At 40.1% G+C, this 20,205-nt stretch overlaps 1 protein-coding gene across 8 annotated transcripts in view; it reads right to left on the bottom strand.

The window, feature by feature from the left end:
- LOC140205808 (palmdelphin-like) overlaps window positions 1-20,205 on the bottom strand; it is a 140,829-nt gene that overhangs the window by 107,967 nt on the left and 12,657 nt on the right. For 2 of the 8 annotated variants that reach the window (XM_072273512.1, XM_072273513.1), the window contains exons 3-4: window positions 17,762-17,952; window positions 6,309-6,386 (exon numbers count right to left, since the gene is read on the bottom strand). Coding sequence is in view for 1 of the 8 variants with exons in the window: in XM_072273516.1 (XP_072129617.1) it covers window positions 5,043-5,059 (17 nt within the window). In the remaining 7 variants the exon portion in view is untranslated. Of the gene's footprint in view, window positions 1-5,042; window positions 5,240-5,826; window positions 5,982-6,062; window positions 6,082-6,308; window positions 6,548-17,761; window positions 17,953-20,205 lie in introns of those variants that run through there. The other 6 variants (XM_072273516.1, XM_072273514.1, XM_072273517.1 and 3 more) reach the window with 6 other exon arrangements.

Here is a 20,205-nt window from a genome sequence, read left to right as displayed (position 1 = left end):
TGGGGAGTTAAAACAGCTTTAGCAAGGGCCTGTGTTTGTTAGCTGTTTATCATTAATAAAGCATGAGAATAGTTCAGAAAGCAATCATGGATGAAGAACAATACATATATTCACTGCTGAATATGCTTGGAAGAGCACAGATGAAACATAGCAAGTACTTATTCAATGCATTTGTGTTTTATTATGTTTTACAAATAGTATGTTATACTGATAAAAAGATAGAAATAATAAGTTGAGCTTTGCAAACGTGTGGCATCATTCAGACTTTGATTCCATTTTAATTCAGGTGTATCTAATCTCTTGTTTGAAGTAACCAGTCAAATCTTCTCAAGGAGCAATCCCACACAACATATCGTTTCAATATAAAGATAGTTCAGGAGATCTGAAAGCTGCTAAACTTCTTTAGAACCACGTCCACTTCACAGATGGAACAATGACCATAGAATAACACAGGCCCTTCAGCCCATGATGTTCTGCTGACTTCTTAATCTTTCTAAGATTTATCTAACCCTTCCCTCCCACGTAACCCTCCATTTTTTTCATCTATGCGACTACCTAAAAGTCTCTTAAATGTCCATAATATAACTGCCTCTAACACCACCTCTCACAGTGCACTCCACGCACCTACCTCTGACATCCCCTCTACACTTTCCCCCCCAATCACCATAAAATTATGGCCTCTCATTTTAGTCATTTCCACCCTGGGAAAAAGTCTCAGGGTGTCCAGTCTATCTTTGCCTCTTATCTCATACACCTCTATCATGTCACCTGTCATCCTCCTTAGCTCCAAAGAGAAAACCCTTAGCTCTCTAATCCAGTCAGCATCCTGGTAAATCACCTCTGCTTCCTCTCTGAAGCTTCCATGTCTTTCCTATAATGCAGGTGACTATGGAACAAAATACCAGGGTTTTATTGAACTGAAACATTACCTTGTGGCTCTTGAAGTCAATCCCGTTTTTGACTTACATCCACACTGACTCAGTAAACAATCCTTCTATCATGTCCTCCCCTTCTGTATCTGTGATACTATCCCTGATTAACGATTCCACTCCCTCTTCTCTTTTACCTCCCCCTAGACCCTTTTGAAACGTCTAAAACCTGGAACATCCAGCAGTCATTCCTGCCCTTGTGACAACCAAGTCTCTCCAATGGACACAATGGATTGTCCCATGTACTGATTTATGTCTAAGCTCATCACCCTTGTCCTGCATTAAAAAAAGACATATTTCAACCCATTTACCTGACTGCTGTTATGCTCTATGCTTCCTTGCAATCTCTCTACACTTTCCATTGTCCTTTACACAAATGGCTCCATCTTTGGATCTATCACTCTGGTTCCTATTTCCTTGCCAAACTATTTTAAACCTTCTCCAACAGTTCTACCAATGCAACTTGCCTTTGCATATTGGGCACACCACAGAGTTCCGGTATAACCTGTCTTTTTTGTACAGATCATACCTTTCCCCGAAGAAATCCCAAGGATCCACAAACCTGAAACCCTGCCCCTTACACCAATTCTTTTGTCTCACATTCATCTGCTAAATCATGAAATTCCAAATCTCACTGGTGTGTGGTCAGGGCAGCGATCCAGAGATTACTACCCTTGAAGTCCTGCTTTCCGCTTCCTACCTTGCTTTCTATATACTTTCTTCAGGACCTCATCCCTTTTCTTACCTCTGCTGTTGGTACTAATATATACCACAACTTCTGGCTACTTCCTTGAAGAATGTTTTGGGCCTGATCTGAGATGTCCATGACTCTCGCAAGGAGGCAATAAATTTAATTACGTAAGTGTTTGTCAATGGAACACCATTGGAACAGATCATTCCTTTTGTTAATCAATGAGCAAAAAGTTTTCAAGAACAACTAAAAAGGTTTGTAAACTTTAGACCCTGTTTTATAATCACCAAATTTCTATGCCTTCTGGGAGAAACAAGAAGGAAATGCATGCCTATTTAGATAATGTAGCCAGGGATTTATTTACTGTAAATATCACAGCTGAGAAAGTGGCAGATGTTACAGAGACTATCTTAGAAATTAATGGATTGTAAATTATCTCTGCCTATTTGATTGGTTAATTTACATCTGCGTATTAAGCCTAATCAATTGGAAAGATGCTCTTGTGAATAGCTATTTCACTGTTATGGAGCTCATCATTGCCAAGAATTGAACACCTTCTTATTAGAAATGCACAGCAAGCTTTCAACAAGATTCTCCGCATGGGTTTCCAGCAATCTGGGGCTGCTTTATTACTATCCTAACTTATAAGGTTAGGAACAGATAAGCTTTACATAGAACAAAGAAGAGTGCAACACAGGAGCAGGTCCTATGGCCCACCATGTTATGCTAAACATAATTCAATTAGCAAATCAATGCCCAACTAATCTAACCCCTTCAGTTTACAAAACATCCAATCTGTTTGTCCCAAAACAAAATTATTGGTTTGGTAAAGAGTGGACATTTACCTGTAAGACCCTGGCTCTATAGCTCACCACTGATTAAGTGAGTAGAGCATCATGGAAGTATACAGAAGAAAAAGAAGTCACTTAGTCCATTGTCCATACCAGGTGTAAATATATAGTCCAGCAATTCCCATTTCCCAATTGGTAATCAGTAATCTTGACTTTGTTCAATTCATCCCTCTCATGACCAGTTTGTTAGTATTTATTTAAACTTGAGAAATGGACTTCAATTCTTCATAATTAATATGGCCAATGCAGACAACAACAGCAACATTATTCCTGCCATACAAACCATTTTTTTTTTGTGTGGTAGAAAAGATCAAATTATATGAATATCAAAAGAGTACAGAATGTTGAAACTTTTACTTTAAATTCAGAAAATAACTGGAAAGACTCAACAGTTTAAGCAGCATCAATGGAGACATGAACAGAGTTAATGTTTAAAGACCCTTCATTAGAAATGCTCAGACATAATTTGGGTCCCAATGGAGTTTTAACTAGCTCTTGGTGAATTGGTTGAAAACCCAGCTCCGGCCAAAAGATTTTGTGACATTCCCAGCCTATAATGATCCCGCTTTGAACGGCCTTCTTCACCTTTCCTGCTCTGCAGCTGTTGTTATCCAACAGAAACTGAGATCCAACCATCAGCTTTCATTTAAGGCCCAGAGGTTAGGACATGCAATTTACCTCATTGACATTACTAATTTGTCACAAACCAGGGTACAGTAGGCTCAGTAGACCATTTAGGCTCAATTTTAACCAAAACTCCATGAGTGAGATGTTACAGCTCAAATCCTTTGTGGACTACACTTATCACACACACACAAATCACATGAAATTCTTCGGTTCAAATAATAAAAATTCTGAAATAAGCGAAAAGGTGAATTCCAGGTGTTCTGGGGCTATCTTCCAAAATGGTTTCAGTTTACATGCAAGTGTAAACTGCTTATTTCTGGTTGAATAGTGAAATATTTAAATAGATTTTATCATTTTCAAGATCGTCAGCCATATTATATCCAGCATATTATAACTTCTGGAACTCTATTTCATTCCTTCTGAAATTCAATCTGGTTTAAAATTGCATGAGGAATTATTATTGTGTCTTTGATAGTTGAGCAGTCATTCCCAGATGAGTTCACATAAAGGTTAAAATACACTCGGTGGCCACTTTATTAATTACATCTGCTCATTAATGCAAATATCTAAAGAGTCAAACATTTCAATGCATAAAAATATGCAGACATGGGCAAAAGGTTCAGTTGTTCTTCACATCAAACATCAGAATAGGGATCAAATGTGATCCAAGTGACTTTGATTGCAGAATGATTACTGGTGCCAGACAGGGTGGTTTGAGTATTTTAGAAACTGCTAATCTCCTGGGATTTTCACACACAGCAATTCCTAGAATTTACAGAGAATGGTGCAAAAATAAAAGAAGAATCCACTGAGCAGCATTTCTGTGGGGAAAAGCCTTGTTGCTGAGAGAGATCAGAGGAGGATGGCCTGACTGGTTTGAACTGACAGGAAAGCGACAGTAACTCAAATTACAACAGTGGTGTGCTGAAGAGCATCTCAGAACTCACAACATGTCAAACCTTGAAGTGGATCATCTATAGCTGCAAAAGACCATGAATGTACTCCTAATTTCTAATAAAGTAGCCACTGGGTGTATATTTTAAACATTTAATCTTCCTTACTACAGACTGTAATGATTCTGTTAAGAGTGGTTAGTCAGGTTAATTATATACTTGATTTTACTGCACACAACTGGTCCAGTACTGATTGCTTTCAAAATAAGACAGTTGCAGAGATATCCTCGGATATTCATTAGTTGTCTGATCTGAAAATGCACAGGCACTGGTGTTTGGGTTGGACTTAACTCCCATTTTCCCTCTCACCCCAGAATGATCATGTCTTTGTTGTCTAACTGAATGAACCATGAATGAACAAACATGAGACCATCCAATTTCAGACAGAATCTTTTGAATCCATTAAATGAAGGGTAATTTTTATCAGCCTAATTATCTTCACATGACACAACATTTTATCAAATGCAAAATCTGAGGACCTTATTGGGATTGCAGTTGAGTTAGAAATCCATGCCTCACCCCAGTGGAAAGTGATCCAGCTCCTATTTCCATATGGCTCAGAGAAAGTGTTATAATGTAGGAAATTTCAGTCTTTTGAACGAGATGGTAACCTGGGTATTAACTCCCAACAAGGATCAGGATGGTTTGAGTATTTGAGAGGGGAGGAGGATGAAGAAAGGAATGATGCAAAATGATAGGGACCTTAAAATGAGTGTTTTGACCCAAGCTTTTGTCTACTCAGCCATTTCTGGGTCTAGGCAGTATGGTCCACCGCCTGTGCTATATGTTGTTAGTTGTTGGACTTTGTAGTGACTGCTTGGTTTCCTATATATTTATGGTCTCTCTTTAACAGTAATTTGTCAGTTCTGAAGTGTGTGGAAAATCATAGTCATAGAATTAAGAGTTACACATCATGGAAACAGGCCTTTTAGCCCGATTAGTCTATGCCAACCATGACACTAATCCCATTTGCCAGCATTTGAACCATTACCTTCTAAATCTTTTCATTCCATGTATATGTCTGAGTGTCTTTTAAAAGTTGTAATTGTATCTGCTTTAGCCACTTCCTTCGGCAGCTCATTCCACTTACACACCACTCTCCATACAAAAACAATGCACCTCGAGTTCCAATTAAATCTTTTCCTTTTCACTTTAAATCCATGCTCTCTAGTTCTTGATTCCCCAGCCCTGGGAAAGAAACAAGCGCAATCACTATGTCATTGGCTCTCATTATGTTTTATAACCTTTTATCAGATTAGCTCTCAGTCTCCTTTGCTCAAAAGAATGAAGCCCGAGACTTTAAAAAAGAGAATTCTCTTTTTAAACTGTATATTCTGAGCTAGAACACAGCGTCATCATAAGAACTGGCAATATCCTTACAAAATACCCTAGTTGTGCAAACTTCATGAAGAGGATTACTTCAGCAACAGTTGAAATGTTATATTCCAACTGCTTAAATGTTTTGCGTTAATTTTGCTTTACGACAGCGCAATAACAATTAGGCTTCAATATCGCTTCAAATTGTGGTACAGGAATTTAATGCTGAGACAGTGAGAAAAATATAACAATTAAAAAGATTGTCCTTGCATAGTAATAAACCTGCTTATGCTTTCTCTGAGTTGTTTGAATGTAAATAGACATTGCTATGCAGACTACTAGTCTACAAAATCACTATGTTGCATCTAAATTTTCCAAGGTACGATGTGCTCAACAAAACAACTCTCAAAGAGGCGGTACTTGCAAGTTCTAATCAAAGGAAATGCTTTTACGCCTACCTGGCTATGTCCTTGTGCAGATTAGACAACAATCAAAATTCCTCAAGGGATGAAGGAAACACTTTGTACATGAAAGATTTCTCTCTGGAGCATTTCAAATGTTTAAAATAATCAGACACCCAAGCAGTTCAAGAGATTAGTCACAGCCCAGTTGCTATATTTCAATATCACGTACAAATGCCTCCCCCTCCCTCACCATTCCTGACAGTATGAATCAGCGCTCAAATCCATCCCACCGTTTTGTGCTGGCCACTCAAAGTTGTCTTGCTTTTCCTTGGCCCGACAGCTGCACTCCGCGACACACACTGGCAGTCAGAGGCAATTAGCTAATTACTTTTCTCTTAAATTAGCTTAGTGCGCGCTGGCGTCACGTCAGTCAGCTTGTCCTTTCAAGCTGCCATCCATACGTTTTACAAACAAGCAGCAGCTGAGAGAATGACAACACAATTACACCATGTTTTTATATATATATATATATGTACCTCTGTCGCTGGTTCCTGTCAGTCACATCTGTCCAACACTGCTTGTAACCGTGCTCTCTCCAATGTTCTCATGCTTTTCTGCAGAAGGTTAGAAAATTCTCATTGTGAAAAGTGGAAGTCAAAGCTACTTTTCCTGGCAGTGGGAAATCAAAGGACCCCACCCACTGTTTATTTTCTAGGCATGCATTCACAAAATCTGGGTGTCACCAGCAACTGCGTCTCTTATTGTCCATCCTTAATCACTCCTGAACTGAATTGCTTACTCTCAGTTAACATTGCTGGTGTTTTATAGAAGCCATGGCAAGAGATTACATTCCCTGAAAGGTATTTGTGAAGCAGATGAGTTTGCAAAAAAAAAATTCCACGTCCCCCATGTTCATCATTATTAATGCCAACTTTTTAAATCCAAGATTTAATAATTACTTGAATTTATTTTTCCCAGCTTCCACTGTGGAAATTGAACAATAGCCCAGACCTCTGACTCTAAGCCAATAATTTAAGCTTTATTCTGCAATATTTGAAAACAGAAGTAAATACATCAACATCTGGCAAAATCTAAAAGAGAATATTTATTCCACAGAATGGTGAAGGGCCTATGTGTGTTAACTCTTTCATATTTTAAAAAATGTGCAGCCTGCTGGATATTTTGAGGGATGCACTCATGAGTCACATTACATTCTCTTCATCAATATCACATAACAAGTTCAACAACCTACACTTATTTAGTGCCTTTTGTCAGTACTTCATGAGTGTAAGCAAACAGGATTTGATACTGAATGCAGTCCTGATGCAGGGGACATCAACTTGCACTACTGATCCACTGAGTTCTTCCAGCATTCTGTTTGTTATTCCCATTTCCTGCATCGGCAGTCTCTTTGTCTTCATTTGTGTCTGCTGTTCTTTCCCACTAACTCATTGGATCAAGCCACTAACATTTCTTCTCATTCACCATCAGATTTCTGAATGGAGCAGAAACCCATGACCACTACCTCGTTTTTCATCTTTAGCAAGATATATTTACTTTTGTAGCTTAGTGTAATGTTTATGTTTCTGTACTGTAGTGCTGTCACAAATTACGTCAGAGACAATAACCTCATTCTGATTCTACTCTGGTCTTTTGACCAACAGAAATTTTAATCAGAAAAGGAATCCATGCTCAGCCCCATTACTATGTGCTGATTAAAGCAGCAAGCAGGATTAAAGCGTCAAAGTCCAAGAGCAGAAAAAGAACAGGAGTTCAGTGCCGTCTGCCCGCGTTTGTCCCATCTCCATTTCTTTTTGCTACTACAGGAGTTGCAAAAGTCCTGGGTCCCTCGCCGCCAGGGTCAGGAACAGTGGCTGTCCTGCAGCCATCGAGCTCCTGGACCGACCTCACTTGACTCAGCGATAAACTGACTCCGCAGCCTGTAGACTCGCTTTTGAGGCTCTTCAGCTAACGTTTATGCATTATTTGCATGATCTGTTCCCCTTTTTCACATGGAATGTTTGTTGGCCTTGGTTGTTTGTGGTTTTTCATGGATTCTATTGTGTTTCCTTATTTTGTGGGTACCTTCAAGAACATGAATCTCAAGGTTAGATATGGTATACATAATTGATAATATCGTTACTTTGAAACTTTAATCATCCCACTATTAGCAACAGACTCAGAATTCTGTCCCTGACACCTCTGTCTTTCTGCTCTCCTTCCTTCTTCAAGGCTCTAATCATCTTTGGCTTTGAGTCATTCGCTCTAAACTCTCCTTGGTGTGACTTCCTCTCGGTGAGCCATGCTGGCTTGCTAGTCAACGATTCTTTATAACCGCAAGAAATTCAGTTGAAAGACGGTCATCTTGAAACAGGGTAATTGTGTTTTGCTCTGTAGAGAGGTGCTGCCTGCCTGCCAAACACATCGTTTTTGATTTCAAATTTCCAGCATCCACATTATTTTTCTTTTGTGCTGCTGTTTGCTAAAGATATTAACTGAGCATGCCACTTGATGGTTCTCCACAATACTCAGCCTGACAGCTCTATAACATGCGCAGAAAGCATGGCAGCTAATAGATTCCTTAATTTGCAGACTCATTAAGGAAGCAAGGTGCTTTTCATACAGATTGCCACAACGTGCTGACTCATTGGAGGATGCAAATGACACTACTGATCAGAGATACTGAAATGAAAAGATCCTATTGTCAGCTATGTGCCAAAATCTGCAATAGTGTTTAGTCATGCTTAGAAATATTATTTAACTATGGCTCAGACTTAGTAAGTCTGAAGGGTGATCTAATAACCAGGAAATAAGGTGGCAGCAAAAGCTTCAGAGGAATATCATGAGTTTGGGCAAACAAATTTGTGATCAATGCATAAAATGATAAATTTGTTGAAGACAGTCTGCACAGATTCTGAATGTATACCTTTAATGCAGGAAGTCAAAATGAGCAAAAATATAAAAACCTTAGTAAGAGTACATGAAAGGGAAATGAGCGGTGCTCCCGATGCTTCTGTACCTGACAGGTGATCGTAGTGAGAAGAGAGCATGTCCTGGATGGTGAGGGTTCTTTTGTGGCAAATTTCTATGTATGTTAACTCACTGGTGGTGAGGATTTTGCCTGTGATGGACTAGGATGTATCCACCACTTCCTGTAGGTTTTTCCATTCCTGGGCTTTGTTGTTTCCACACAAGGCCATAATGCATCCAGTCGGGATTCTCTCCACTGTGCACAAATAAAAGTTTGTCAAAATTTTAGATGACATGCTGAATCTGAGCAAACTTAAAGAATACAGAGGTGCTGTTGTGCCTTCTTTGTGGTGGATCTGGGAGAGATTCTCTGATAGGATAACACCGCTATATTTAAAGTTACCAACCCTCTCCACCTTCGATTCCCTAATTTGGGTTTGTTCATGGAGCACCAGTTTCTTCCTTCTGTCGTCAATAATTAGCTCTTTGGATTTGCTGACATTGAATCAGAGGTTGTTGTTGTTGTGGCATAATTCAACAAGATTTTCCCAGTATTCCACAACTTTGAACCTTTACAGACCGTCACAATTGATCCAGCTTTGCTTTATAACTCAATTTCTCCAGTCCTGGCAACACCTTTAAGAATTTGTTCTGCGTTCTTTCCAGCTTAAGGACTTCCTTGCTGCTGAAGTACAAGGTCTGCCATGAACATGTTAACTGTCAGTGCATGCTCAAAGGACCAGATGCCTACTCCTACACTTAATCTTACATCCTCATTAAAAAATGTTATCCACTGTATCTTAGTGCATCCAGTACTATAATAGCATTCTCCCACCAAAGCATTCAAGTGGGTGTATTTGGTGAATTATTTAATATGCCATAAATTTATTTTTATAACATAATACTGTATGTTATACTTATTTATTATTTATGACATAATACCACTGGTTTATTTGCTTCTTGGACATTCTTTGAGCCACAGATCATAAAGCCAATTATGCTTCAAATGTTGGATAAATGATTCTTAACAAGGGAACTCATTTATTTGCTGTATAGAAAGGATTAAAGGAGCCAAATCAACCTTTCACGAAATAGGAAAAAGTTCTGTACAGCCAAAGTAAACGGCTTCAGAGTGAAAATACCGCAACATTTATACAAAGAGGAACAGTTATTGCTTCAGGGAATGACTATCCCCATTAGAACTGGGAAAGACAAAATACAAGCTAGTTTCCAATTGCAGAGGCTGGGTGTGAATGGAAAAGACAAGGGGGATATCAGAATTAGAATCAGAATAGGGTTTATTATCACTCATGTATGTTGTGAAATTCATTGTTTCATGCAGTAGTACAGCAGAAGACAAAGAATTACTACAAGTTACAATTTAAAAGGGAAGGAACCATGGGTGACAAGTGAGGTGGAAAATCTAGTCAGGTGGAAGAAGGCAGCATACATGAGGTTTAGGAAGCAAGGATCAGATGGATCTATTGAGGAATATAGGGAAGCAAGAAAGGAGCTTAAGAAGGGGCTGAGAAGAGCAAGAAGGGGGCATGAGAAGGCCTTGGTGAGTAGGGTAAAGGAAAACCCCAAGGCATTCTTCAATTATGTGAAGAAAAAAAGGATGACAGGAGTGAAGGTAGGACCGATTAGAGATAAAGGTGGGAAGATGTGCCTGGAGGCTGTGGAAGTGAGCAAGGTTCTCAATGAATACTTCTCTTCGGTATTCACCAATGAGAGGGAACTTGAATTTGGTGAGGACGATATGAGTGAGGTTGATGTTCTGGAGCATGTTGATATTAAGGGAGAGGAGGTGTTGGAGTTGTTAAAATACATTAGGACAGATAAGTCCCCGGGGCCTGATGGAATATTCCCCAGGCTGCTCCACGAGGCGAGAGAAGAGATTGCTGAGCCTCTGGCTAGGATCTTTATGTTCTCGTTGTTCATGGGAATGGTACCGGAGGATTGGAGGGAGGTAAATGTTGTCCCCTTGTTCAAAAAAGGTAGTAGGGATAGTCTGGGTAATTATAGACCAGTGAGCCTTACGTCTGTGGTGGGAAAGCTGTTGGAAAAGATTCTTAGGGATAGGATCTATAGGCATTTAGAGAATCATGGTCTGATCAGGGACAGTCAGCATGGCTTTGTGAAGGGCAGATCATGTCTAACAAGCCTGATAGAGTTCTTTGAGGAAGTGACCAGGCATATAGATGAGGGTAGTGCAGTGGATGTGATCCATATGGATTTTAGTAAGGCATTTGACAAGGTTCCACATGGTAGGCTTATTCAGAAAGTTAGAAGGCATGGGATCCAGGGAAGTTTGGCCAGGTGGATTCAGAATTAGCTTGCCTGCAGAAGGCAGAGGGTGGTGGTGGGGGGAGTACATTCAGATTGGAGGATTGTGACCAGTAGTGTCCCACAAGGATCTGTTCTGGGACCTCTACTTTTCGTGATATTTATTAACAATCTGGATGTGGGGGTAGGAGGGTGGGTTGGCAAGTTTGCAGATGACACAAAGGTTGGTGGTGTTATAGATAGTGCAGACGATTGTCAAAGATTGCAGAGAGACATTGATAGGATGCAGGAGTGGGCTGAGAAGTGGCAAATGGAGTTCAACCAGGAGAAGTGTGAGGTGGTACACTTTGGAAGGACAAACTCCAGGGCAGAGTACAAAGTAAATGGCAGGATACTTGTGTAAGGGGGTTTCGATTTTTATGTTACTGCGGAGGCTAATTAAAATGGCGTCTTTAATCTGGGGAATGCGGCTTTGTTGTGTTAAACACTGAGAAAGTTTGCGCTAGCAGCTTGTTGTGGTTTAGAGGGTGATAAGAAATACGTTATTAACCAATTGGGATAGTTGTTATGGTTTTGGTGTATTTGAAGATACTGTTTGCGAGGGGGTTTGGGGGCAGAAGGCGGGAGAGCGAGACAGAGGATGGACGAGGTGCTGTGAGTCTGCTAACGGGGTCAGACCCCGAGCGGGACGTTCGGCGAGGAGACGGAGACGGACTCGTGTGGAGCGTCTGGTCGACCACCGTTGTTGGTCCCAGGCAGCCGGTCGAGGTGGTCCGAGGGGGTCGCAGGGTGAAGAAGAAGGTCCTTGAGCTCCAACGGTTTTTGTGCACGAAGAGATTGAACTTTGATAAGTGTGGCGCCTTTTATTTTCCTTTTATATTTTATTCTCTTTTAATTATATAGTTCCAGTAATATCTATAAACTGTAAATCATTTAATTGCATCTGGTGTAATGTCTGTTATTTGGGCGGGGTGGGGTACCTCACACAGCATCCACACAAATGAATTATCCAGTTTGGCGGGGCCGAGGCTGTTTCCCTAGACGACAGCGAGCCCAGCGACCCTGAGGGTGGCGGGGGTGGGGGGGCTACACTTGGTAGTGTGGAGGAGCAGAGGGATCTGGGGATACATGTCCACAGATCCCTGAAAGTTGCCTCACAGGTAGATAGGGTAGTTAAGAAAGCTTATGGAGTGTTCGCTTTCATAAGTCGAGGGATAAAGTTTAAGAGTCGCGATGTAATGATGCAGCTCTATAAAACTCTGGTTAGGCCACACTTGGAGTACTGTGTCCAGTTCTGGTCGCCTTACTATAGGAAGGATGTGGAAGCATTGGAAAGGGTACAGAGGAGATTTACCAGGATGCTGCCTGGTTTAGAAAGTATGCATTATGATCAGAGATTAAGGGCTTTACTCTTTGGAGAGAAGGAGGATAAGAGGAGACATGATAGAGGTGTACAAGATAATAAGAGGAATAGATAGAGTAGATAGCTAGCGCCTCTTCCCCAGAGCACCACTGCTCAATACAAGAGGACATGGCTTTAAGGTAAGGGGTGGGAAGTTCAAGGGGGATATTAGAGGAAAGTTTTTTACTCAGAGTGTGGTTGGTGCGTGGAATGCACTGCCTGAGTCAGTGGTGGAGGCAGATACACTAGTGAAGTTTAAGAGACTACTAGACAGGTATATGGAGGAATTTAAGGTGGGGGTTTATATGGGAGGCAGGGTTTGAGGGTCGGCACAACGTTGTGGGCCGAAGGGCCTGTACTGTGCTGTGCTATTTTATGTTCTATGTTAAAAAATAAATAGTGCAAAAAAGGAATAGAGAGGTAGAGCCCATGGGTTCATGGATTGTTCAGAAAACTGATGGCAGAGGGTTGGAGCTGTTTTAAAACACTGAGTATGGGTCTTAAGGCTCCTGTACCTCCTCTCTGGAGACACTGATGAGAAGAGGGCACGTCCTGAATGGTGAGGGTTCTGTGATAGATACCATCTTTTCAGATACCACCTTTTGAAGATGTTCTTTATGGTGGTGAGGGGTGTGCCTGTGATGGGTTTATGATATTTCCAGTAGGGTACAACTAGGACTACTGTGGGAATAATTTATAGGTATCATCATCTAATGAAGGGGTTCCCAACAAGGGGTCCATGGAGCCCTTGCTTAATGGTATTAGCCATTTATCATGCACTCACAAAGGATTGGACTCTGGTTTGGAGGAACAGCAGGATCCCAGGACAAGATAGAAACAAGAGTTTAAATATCAGAACCAGAGCCTCAAAGGCACAAACAAGCAACTCCCCACGAACACACCCTCTCCAACACATGACCCCCACTGAGGCCCTGAATGAGAGCCCTCTTTAAAGAATCATAGAATGGGAAACATCTATGATTATTTAACAATTATCTTGACAAAATTAAACTGAAAACACAAGGGCTTAATAACTCAAGTTAAGATAATGAATATTAAATACAGGTGCTCAAAAACCCAAGCAGCTCAATGCTCTCTGGCAAGCCATAGGAATCATGACACCATTGACATGAAAAAAAATTTGGGAACTCCTTCCCTAATGGATTAAAGGGGAGAGCTGGAGAACGATAATATAAATAATTAGTGTGAAAAGATGCAAAATATCCAACTATAGAAAATAGGCATCAGGTCAGGCTGTGCTAACAGAATGAAAGTAACAAGCTAGTATCACAGAGAGCTTACACTAGAAATGACGAGCACCAATACAGGCAGAAAAGGGGAGTTATTTGTAGTTGCAGAATTTCATATTGAGTCCAAAAGGCTGCCACACATCCAGAAGGAAGATGAAGTATTACTACTCAAGCTTGAATTGGTTTCATTGTAACCTAGTTCAAGTTTGAGGAGACCACAGACAGATAGGTCTGAGTAGAAGTGAGCCGGAGGACCAACGATTTAAAATTGAGTTTATTTGCTTATCTTGATATATATTTGTTATGCATGTTCATTTCTCTTGTAAGAATGGACCTTATCATATGCAATCCATTTCATTAGTATTACAGTTTTAGTGAGTGACTCCCAAAAGGGATGTTATGAAGAGTTGATATTATAGCTCAAACCTGCTGCTCACTTAATAGTGTCTAACTTAAAGTAGTTCAAAGTGAATTTATTATCAATGTGAATGTTATATATGTCCCTATATGCTACCTTGAGATCCATTTTCTTGCAGGGATTCACAGTAGAAAAAAGAAATACAACAGAATTAATGAAAAACTACACACAAAGAATGCCAAAAAAAACAATGTGCAAAATCAGGCAAGCTATGCAAATAATAATATTCAGAACATGAATTGCAGATCCCTTGAAAGTGAGCCCATCGGCTGTGGAATCAGTTCCTATACAAGGTGAATGCAGTTATCCACGCTGGTTCAGGAGCCTAGTTGTTGTAGAGTAATAACTCTTCATGAATCTGGTGGTGTGGGAGCAAAGGCTCCTGCACCTCCTTCTCTACAAAGTACAATCACATTGAAATTTATAATAGCAACAACACCTGTGCATTTAAATTCATAGCAACTTTTTAAAATTCTCAACCTTCACTTTACTGACCAACACATCTCATAAATAATTAGCAGACTGTATCTGTTACTTAAATGCTGAATAAATATTTTTAAAGCAGTGCAGATGACATTGAAAAGGCAGTGTTCTTGTCATTTATTTCAGTCAATAAATGTCAACACACAGAATTTATTGGTGAAAAAATTAGCAATATTTTACTAATTTAATCCTCAGAAATAATTGAGGCAGGTGACTGTTGCCAAATGGGTTCTAAACAACATCAGTTGTGCGCAATTATGTGGCCATTAGAAGCTATGCTATGCCTAGAGAGAACAGTTTTTAAATGGCATCAGTTGTGTGTGTTTGTGTTTAAAAAAAACAGTAATTTTTGTCACTGGTAGTTGGTGGGAAATAAGCTGTAAGACAATTCAGAACTGTTTTTCTCAAGGTGGTTTCAACCATTCAGCTTGGAGATGCCAGAAATGTCCGGGAGTGAAAGTGAAATGATTTTGCTACTTCAACAAGTTAGGACAATGAGAAATTTGATGGTATCGGCAATTATCTTGAATGTTACAATGAAAATGAAGATGTGGAGGAAGCAATCGCCGATAACATTGTTTAAATGTAGTCTATTATCTGCACTTGGTGTCTGCTTTGATTTTGTTCTTTGCACATACTGGATGAGTTCCTCTGTAGATAAAAATTAGGAACTAATAGATAGTTTTATAATATTGTAGAATTATGATAGTGTTCTAACTTATTGTGCATTTCATTTAAATACGTAATTTATTACTCAGTTTGTGTTTTTAATACTTTTTTTTATCTATTTCTATACAGTTACCTACTTAGCTATTTGGCTAATTGGGGCAGCTGCTTAATTGGACCAAAATGTGCTGGTTCCAATGTATTCCAATTAACTAGACCCACTGTATTTGGAAATGCATGCAGTGTGGTACATTGCTCTGCAAATACACTGACATTAAGACTTTGCATCTGTAAAGTTGGTTATAGCAAGAACAATAATAATCACACTAACTTCACTTAAAATGGAAAAGTGGCCCAAAAAACATTATCAAACAAGAAATGAAGTCATGGGATATAATGAACTAACAATGATGCTCTGCTATTCTCTGCAAATCTTTAGACTTAAAGGTAGAGAGACAGAAAGAGCTTCATAGAGGAATTTTCAGAGCTTAGTGCTTCAACAGCTGAAGGCATGGTTGTCAATGATGAAGTGCTTAAATCTGTGGTTGGAGAAGAGGTCAGAATTGGAGGCACACAGATATTTTATAGAGTTATAGGTCTGGAGGGCATTGCAAAGTTAGGGTGGGGCAAGACCATGGATAGACTGGAAAACATTTGCAAGAACTTTATATATCCATTTCATGAAATCCAAGAACAGGGCCAGAAGCTTATGAAAGAGGTGGGCACCCTCTCTATTTCTGGATTTTGTCTAATATCTGTCAGAATAATATGTTGATTGATGGCCATAGGAGTATCAGACCAACTCCCACCAGAATAAAGCCATTCAATGCAGGGGATCAGTGAATAGAGAGTGACAAAATTAATGAGGGATTTTGAAATTGGTATTTCAGAGTCTTCAAACATAGAAAAGTTCTGTTTTTTTACTGGCTTTGAAAAATCATTGAAAATCACTTAGAGAACAATGAAATCCAAAGAAAAATGGAAAGAACTAAAATTGATTATTCACATTTCACTTTATACTTCAAAATAATATCTGCAGAATGTTGAGATGAAGGGAATTTAAATCAGATACATGGTTCGTGAAATTGAATTGTGTGTTACTAAATGATTCAGGAAATGGTTTAAAACCTTTGTCCTTCCTTCTTATGTATTATTCAGGCAGAAGCGCTGCTCTGTCTTTGGTTATGTTCAGCCTAAACTGAGGTCTCCTCTGAATGGTGACCTTGATCTTGATATCTGATACTTTTTAATACTATGATGTTCTGTATCAATGTACAACTTGCTTACACAGCCAAATTGGATTCAATTCAAGTCCAGCAGAGTACTCTCATTCATTTATTACCTTGTTCATTGCTTATTTTCCCAAGTGGTTTTAATGGTATTCCATCACTTAGTATTCCATGAATAGTTCTCATGTACTTCAATTAGAAACACAGGGAGAAGGACGAACAACAAACTGCGTTAAGCTTGAAGGATAAAGAAATGAGAGGTAATTTTCAATCATTCTGCTCCTTAGTAGGAATGGACTGATTTTTGTTTGACTGATAAACGTATCAGCAAAAGAATAAATGTACTGTATATAACTCATGGCACTGAAAAGATGCTGAGATACATACAAAAATGCCCCAACTAGAAATTTTTTCAGTTGAATGATGGCAGTAGATCTTCAGCTCTTCTAAGATTGTCAGGCATCCGGCCTTGAGCCACACTGATCCTTCCAGTGTGGTTCCCACTAGCCCTCCACTGGGAACCCAACTCCTGGCATGTCCGCATGACATGGTGCAGCATGAGTTGCCTCATTGCCCTCTCAGAATGGTCTTGACAGCTGATGTGGCCCCACCCCAGGATCACCAGCTGTCTATTCTGTCGCTGGTGTTGAATATCTGTAAATGCCTTTGACATTCACAGATGTTTAAAACCATATGGAAACTGCCAGTAAATAAATTAAATTTATAAAAATAAAATTATTTCTAAAAAATTGAAAATTAAAAGCCTGACCATACGCATGCTCAAAAATATCTTTAAACTAGCTCAACTAAATCAAATAGAAGGATATATTTATGATTCCTCCCATTCATTTTGAAGGGGGTAATTTTACATGCTCCAACACAGGGTGTCACAATAGCACAGCTAGGACAGTTACTGCCACATACCTCTGGCAACCAGTGTTCAGTCCTGAGCTCTGCTGCTGTCAGTCTGGAGCGTGCAAACCCTCCCTGTAACCAGCACACACAAATGCTGGAGGAATTCTTAGCAGCGGCATCTATAAGGGGATAAACAGTCGACGTTTCAGGCCAGGACTCTTGATCAGTACTGCAAAGGAAAGGTTGTGTGGTTCCTCCAGGGGCTCCAGGTTCCTTCCACATCCCAAAAAATGTGCAGGTTAAGTAAATTAGCTAGTTAAGTAAGTTGGTCACTCTGAATTGAGCTTAGGGAACAGAGGAAGATCAAAATTAATGGGAAGATGGGGAGAAAAAATTGAGTTAGAATATTAGTGTGGATAACTTCACTTACCTCAACACTGACTGATTCCATAAGCTGTGGATTCGCTTTCAAGGATTCTATAGCTCATGCTTTCAGTATTATTTATATATAGTTGTTTATTTATTTATTTGTATTTTCACAGCTTAAGTTCTTTTGCATGTTGGTTGTTTATCAGTCATTGTGAAAAGTTTTTCATTGATTGTATGTTCTTCTGTGAATACCTGCAAGAAAATGAATCTCAGGATAGTATATGGTGATATATAAGTACTTTGATAATAAATTTACTTTGAACTTTGAAATTTGACTAGTGTAAATGAGTGCTTGATAGTTGGGTCCAAGCAATACACACTCACCGGCCTCAGCCTGAAACCTTGACTGTACTCTGTTTCATCGACACTGTCTGGCCTGCTGAGTTCCTCCAGCACTGAGTATGTGTTGTTTGCTATTTGGGTACAAGAGAGTGATTGAAAATCTGGCTGAGTGGTCTCATAACAACAACCCCTTACTCAATGTCAGCAAGACCAAGGATCTGATTATCGACTTCAGAAGGAGGAAATCAGAGTTCCATGAGCCAGTCCCCATCAAAGAATCAGAGGTAGACAGTGTCAGCAGCTTTAAATTCCTCAGTGCTATTATTTCGGAGGACCTGTTCTGGGCCCAGCATGTAAGTGCAATTACAAAGAAAGCAAGGCAACACTTCCTCCTCCTCAGGAAAAGATTCAGTATGACTTCAGTCCGAAGTGGATCCCTCAGCCAATGCTTTAGCACTTTCTTGCTGACGTACCACAACACACATTATGCCACCACCAAAGTGGCTCCAGCCACCGCACTGATGAAAAGACAGCTTCGCCCCCGGCTTGACCTCCTTAGACCACAAAACAGATAGTGCTAAATGAACTGAAAAACCAAGCAGAGAGACGTGTGAAAGTGAAGTATCGATGTTTCACAGCAGGTGCAAGTAGTTGCTCGGAACTGCATCTCTGGAACAACGTGGATGTTTGCTATGGAGGTGGCACAAATGAGTCCTGTGTCATACACAGTGGCAACTAGTAACCACAACATTTGGAGAAGGCACGTTGATCAGCTGTTGCCACTTCTGAAACTACTGAAGGCCATCACAAACTGAACAATCCAGATCCATTTGTAGAAATGGTACAGGATTCTGAGACAATAACTGCAAAACCTCCACTAAGATTAAATAACAGAGCCAGTGTTTCCCTATCACCTGTGCTTTCTGAGCGCTCCTTACTGATAATGCAGTACCCATACAGGAAAGGAATGGAGGGTTATGGGCTGAGTGCAGGTCGGTGGGACTAGGTGAGAGTAAGGGTTCGGCACGGACTAGAAGGGCCAAGATGGCCTGTTTCCGTGCTGTAATGGTTATATGGTTATATGGTTAAACCTAGATATAGACATACGCCACCAAGAGATAGAATGACTTTGGTGTCGTCTTCTCAAACCCTCACAGAAACAGGCAGCCTCTAGACAGATTGAATCTCCAGTTTAGTAACATGCTCAGGAGTTTGTGAAGATTCAGCATAACACCTAAAACTTTGACTAAATTTATAGATGTGTCGTGAAGAGTATATTAACTGGCTGCCTCACAGCTTGGTATTGGAACACCAAAGCTCTTGAATGGAAAATCCTACAAAAAGTAGTGGATAGGTAAAGCCTCCCCACCACTGAGCATATCCACATGAAGCACTGTACATCATCAGTGATCCCCACACCCCCAGGACATGCTCTCATCTCACTGCTGCCATCGGGAAGAAGGCATAGGAGCCTCAGGACTCTCACCACCAGGTTTAGGAACAGTTATTATCCCTCAACGATCAGGCTCTTGAACCAAAGGGGATAACTTCACTTTCCCCATCATTGAAATGTTCCCACCGTCTACGGACTTACATTCAAGGACTCTTCCTCTCATGTTTTTGATATTTATTGCTTATTTATTTATTTTTATTGTTTCTTTTTTTATCTGCACAGCTTTTTTGTCTTTTGCACACTGGTTGAACAAAAGACAAATAGTCTGTCATTGATTCTATTGTGGTTATTAATCTATTATGGATTTATTGAGTATGTCCACAAGAAACGAATCTCAGGGTTGTAGATGGTGATATATATGTACTTTGATAATACCCCTACTTTGAACTTTGGTATGGACTGAATGGTCTGACAGGCATGCTTCTGTGCTGTATCTACAGGAAGTCTAATCCCGCTAAGGGGATGAAGTTCCCAATCAGGGATCTGGTGAAGCTGTGAAATTTGTCTCAGCTCCACTTGGCCATAACAGCCCACCAGCACAGCACTGGTGTCCTGGTGCTGGAATTCAGCTGAGCTGCTACTATCTACAACTGGGATTAGTTCTGTAGATATAGCTGGATCCTTGCAGCAGATCTGTCCTCTGATGTTACTGTCAATAAGACAGTCAGCTCCCTCTTGTGCCACCAGCAGAAGGAGGTATTAAGCACCTG

This window comes from Mobula birostris, chromosome 12 (genome assembly GCF_030028105.1).
Source record: "Mobula birostris isolate sMobBir1 chromosome 12, sMobBir1.hap1, whole genome shotgun sequence".
NCBI classification, from domain to species: domain Eukaryota; kingdom Metazoa; phylum Chordata; class Chondrichthyes; order Myliobatiformes; family Myliobatidae; genus Mobula; species Mobula birostris.
This window is presented reverse-complemented; position numbering and strand designations above follow the sequence as displayed.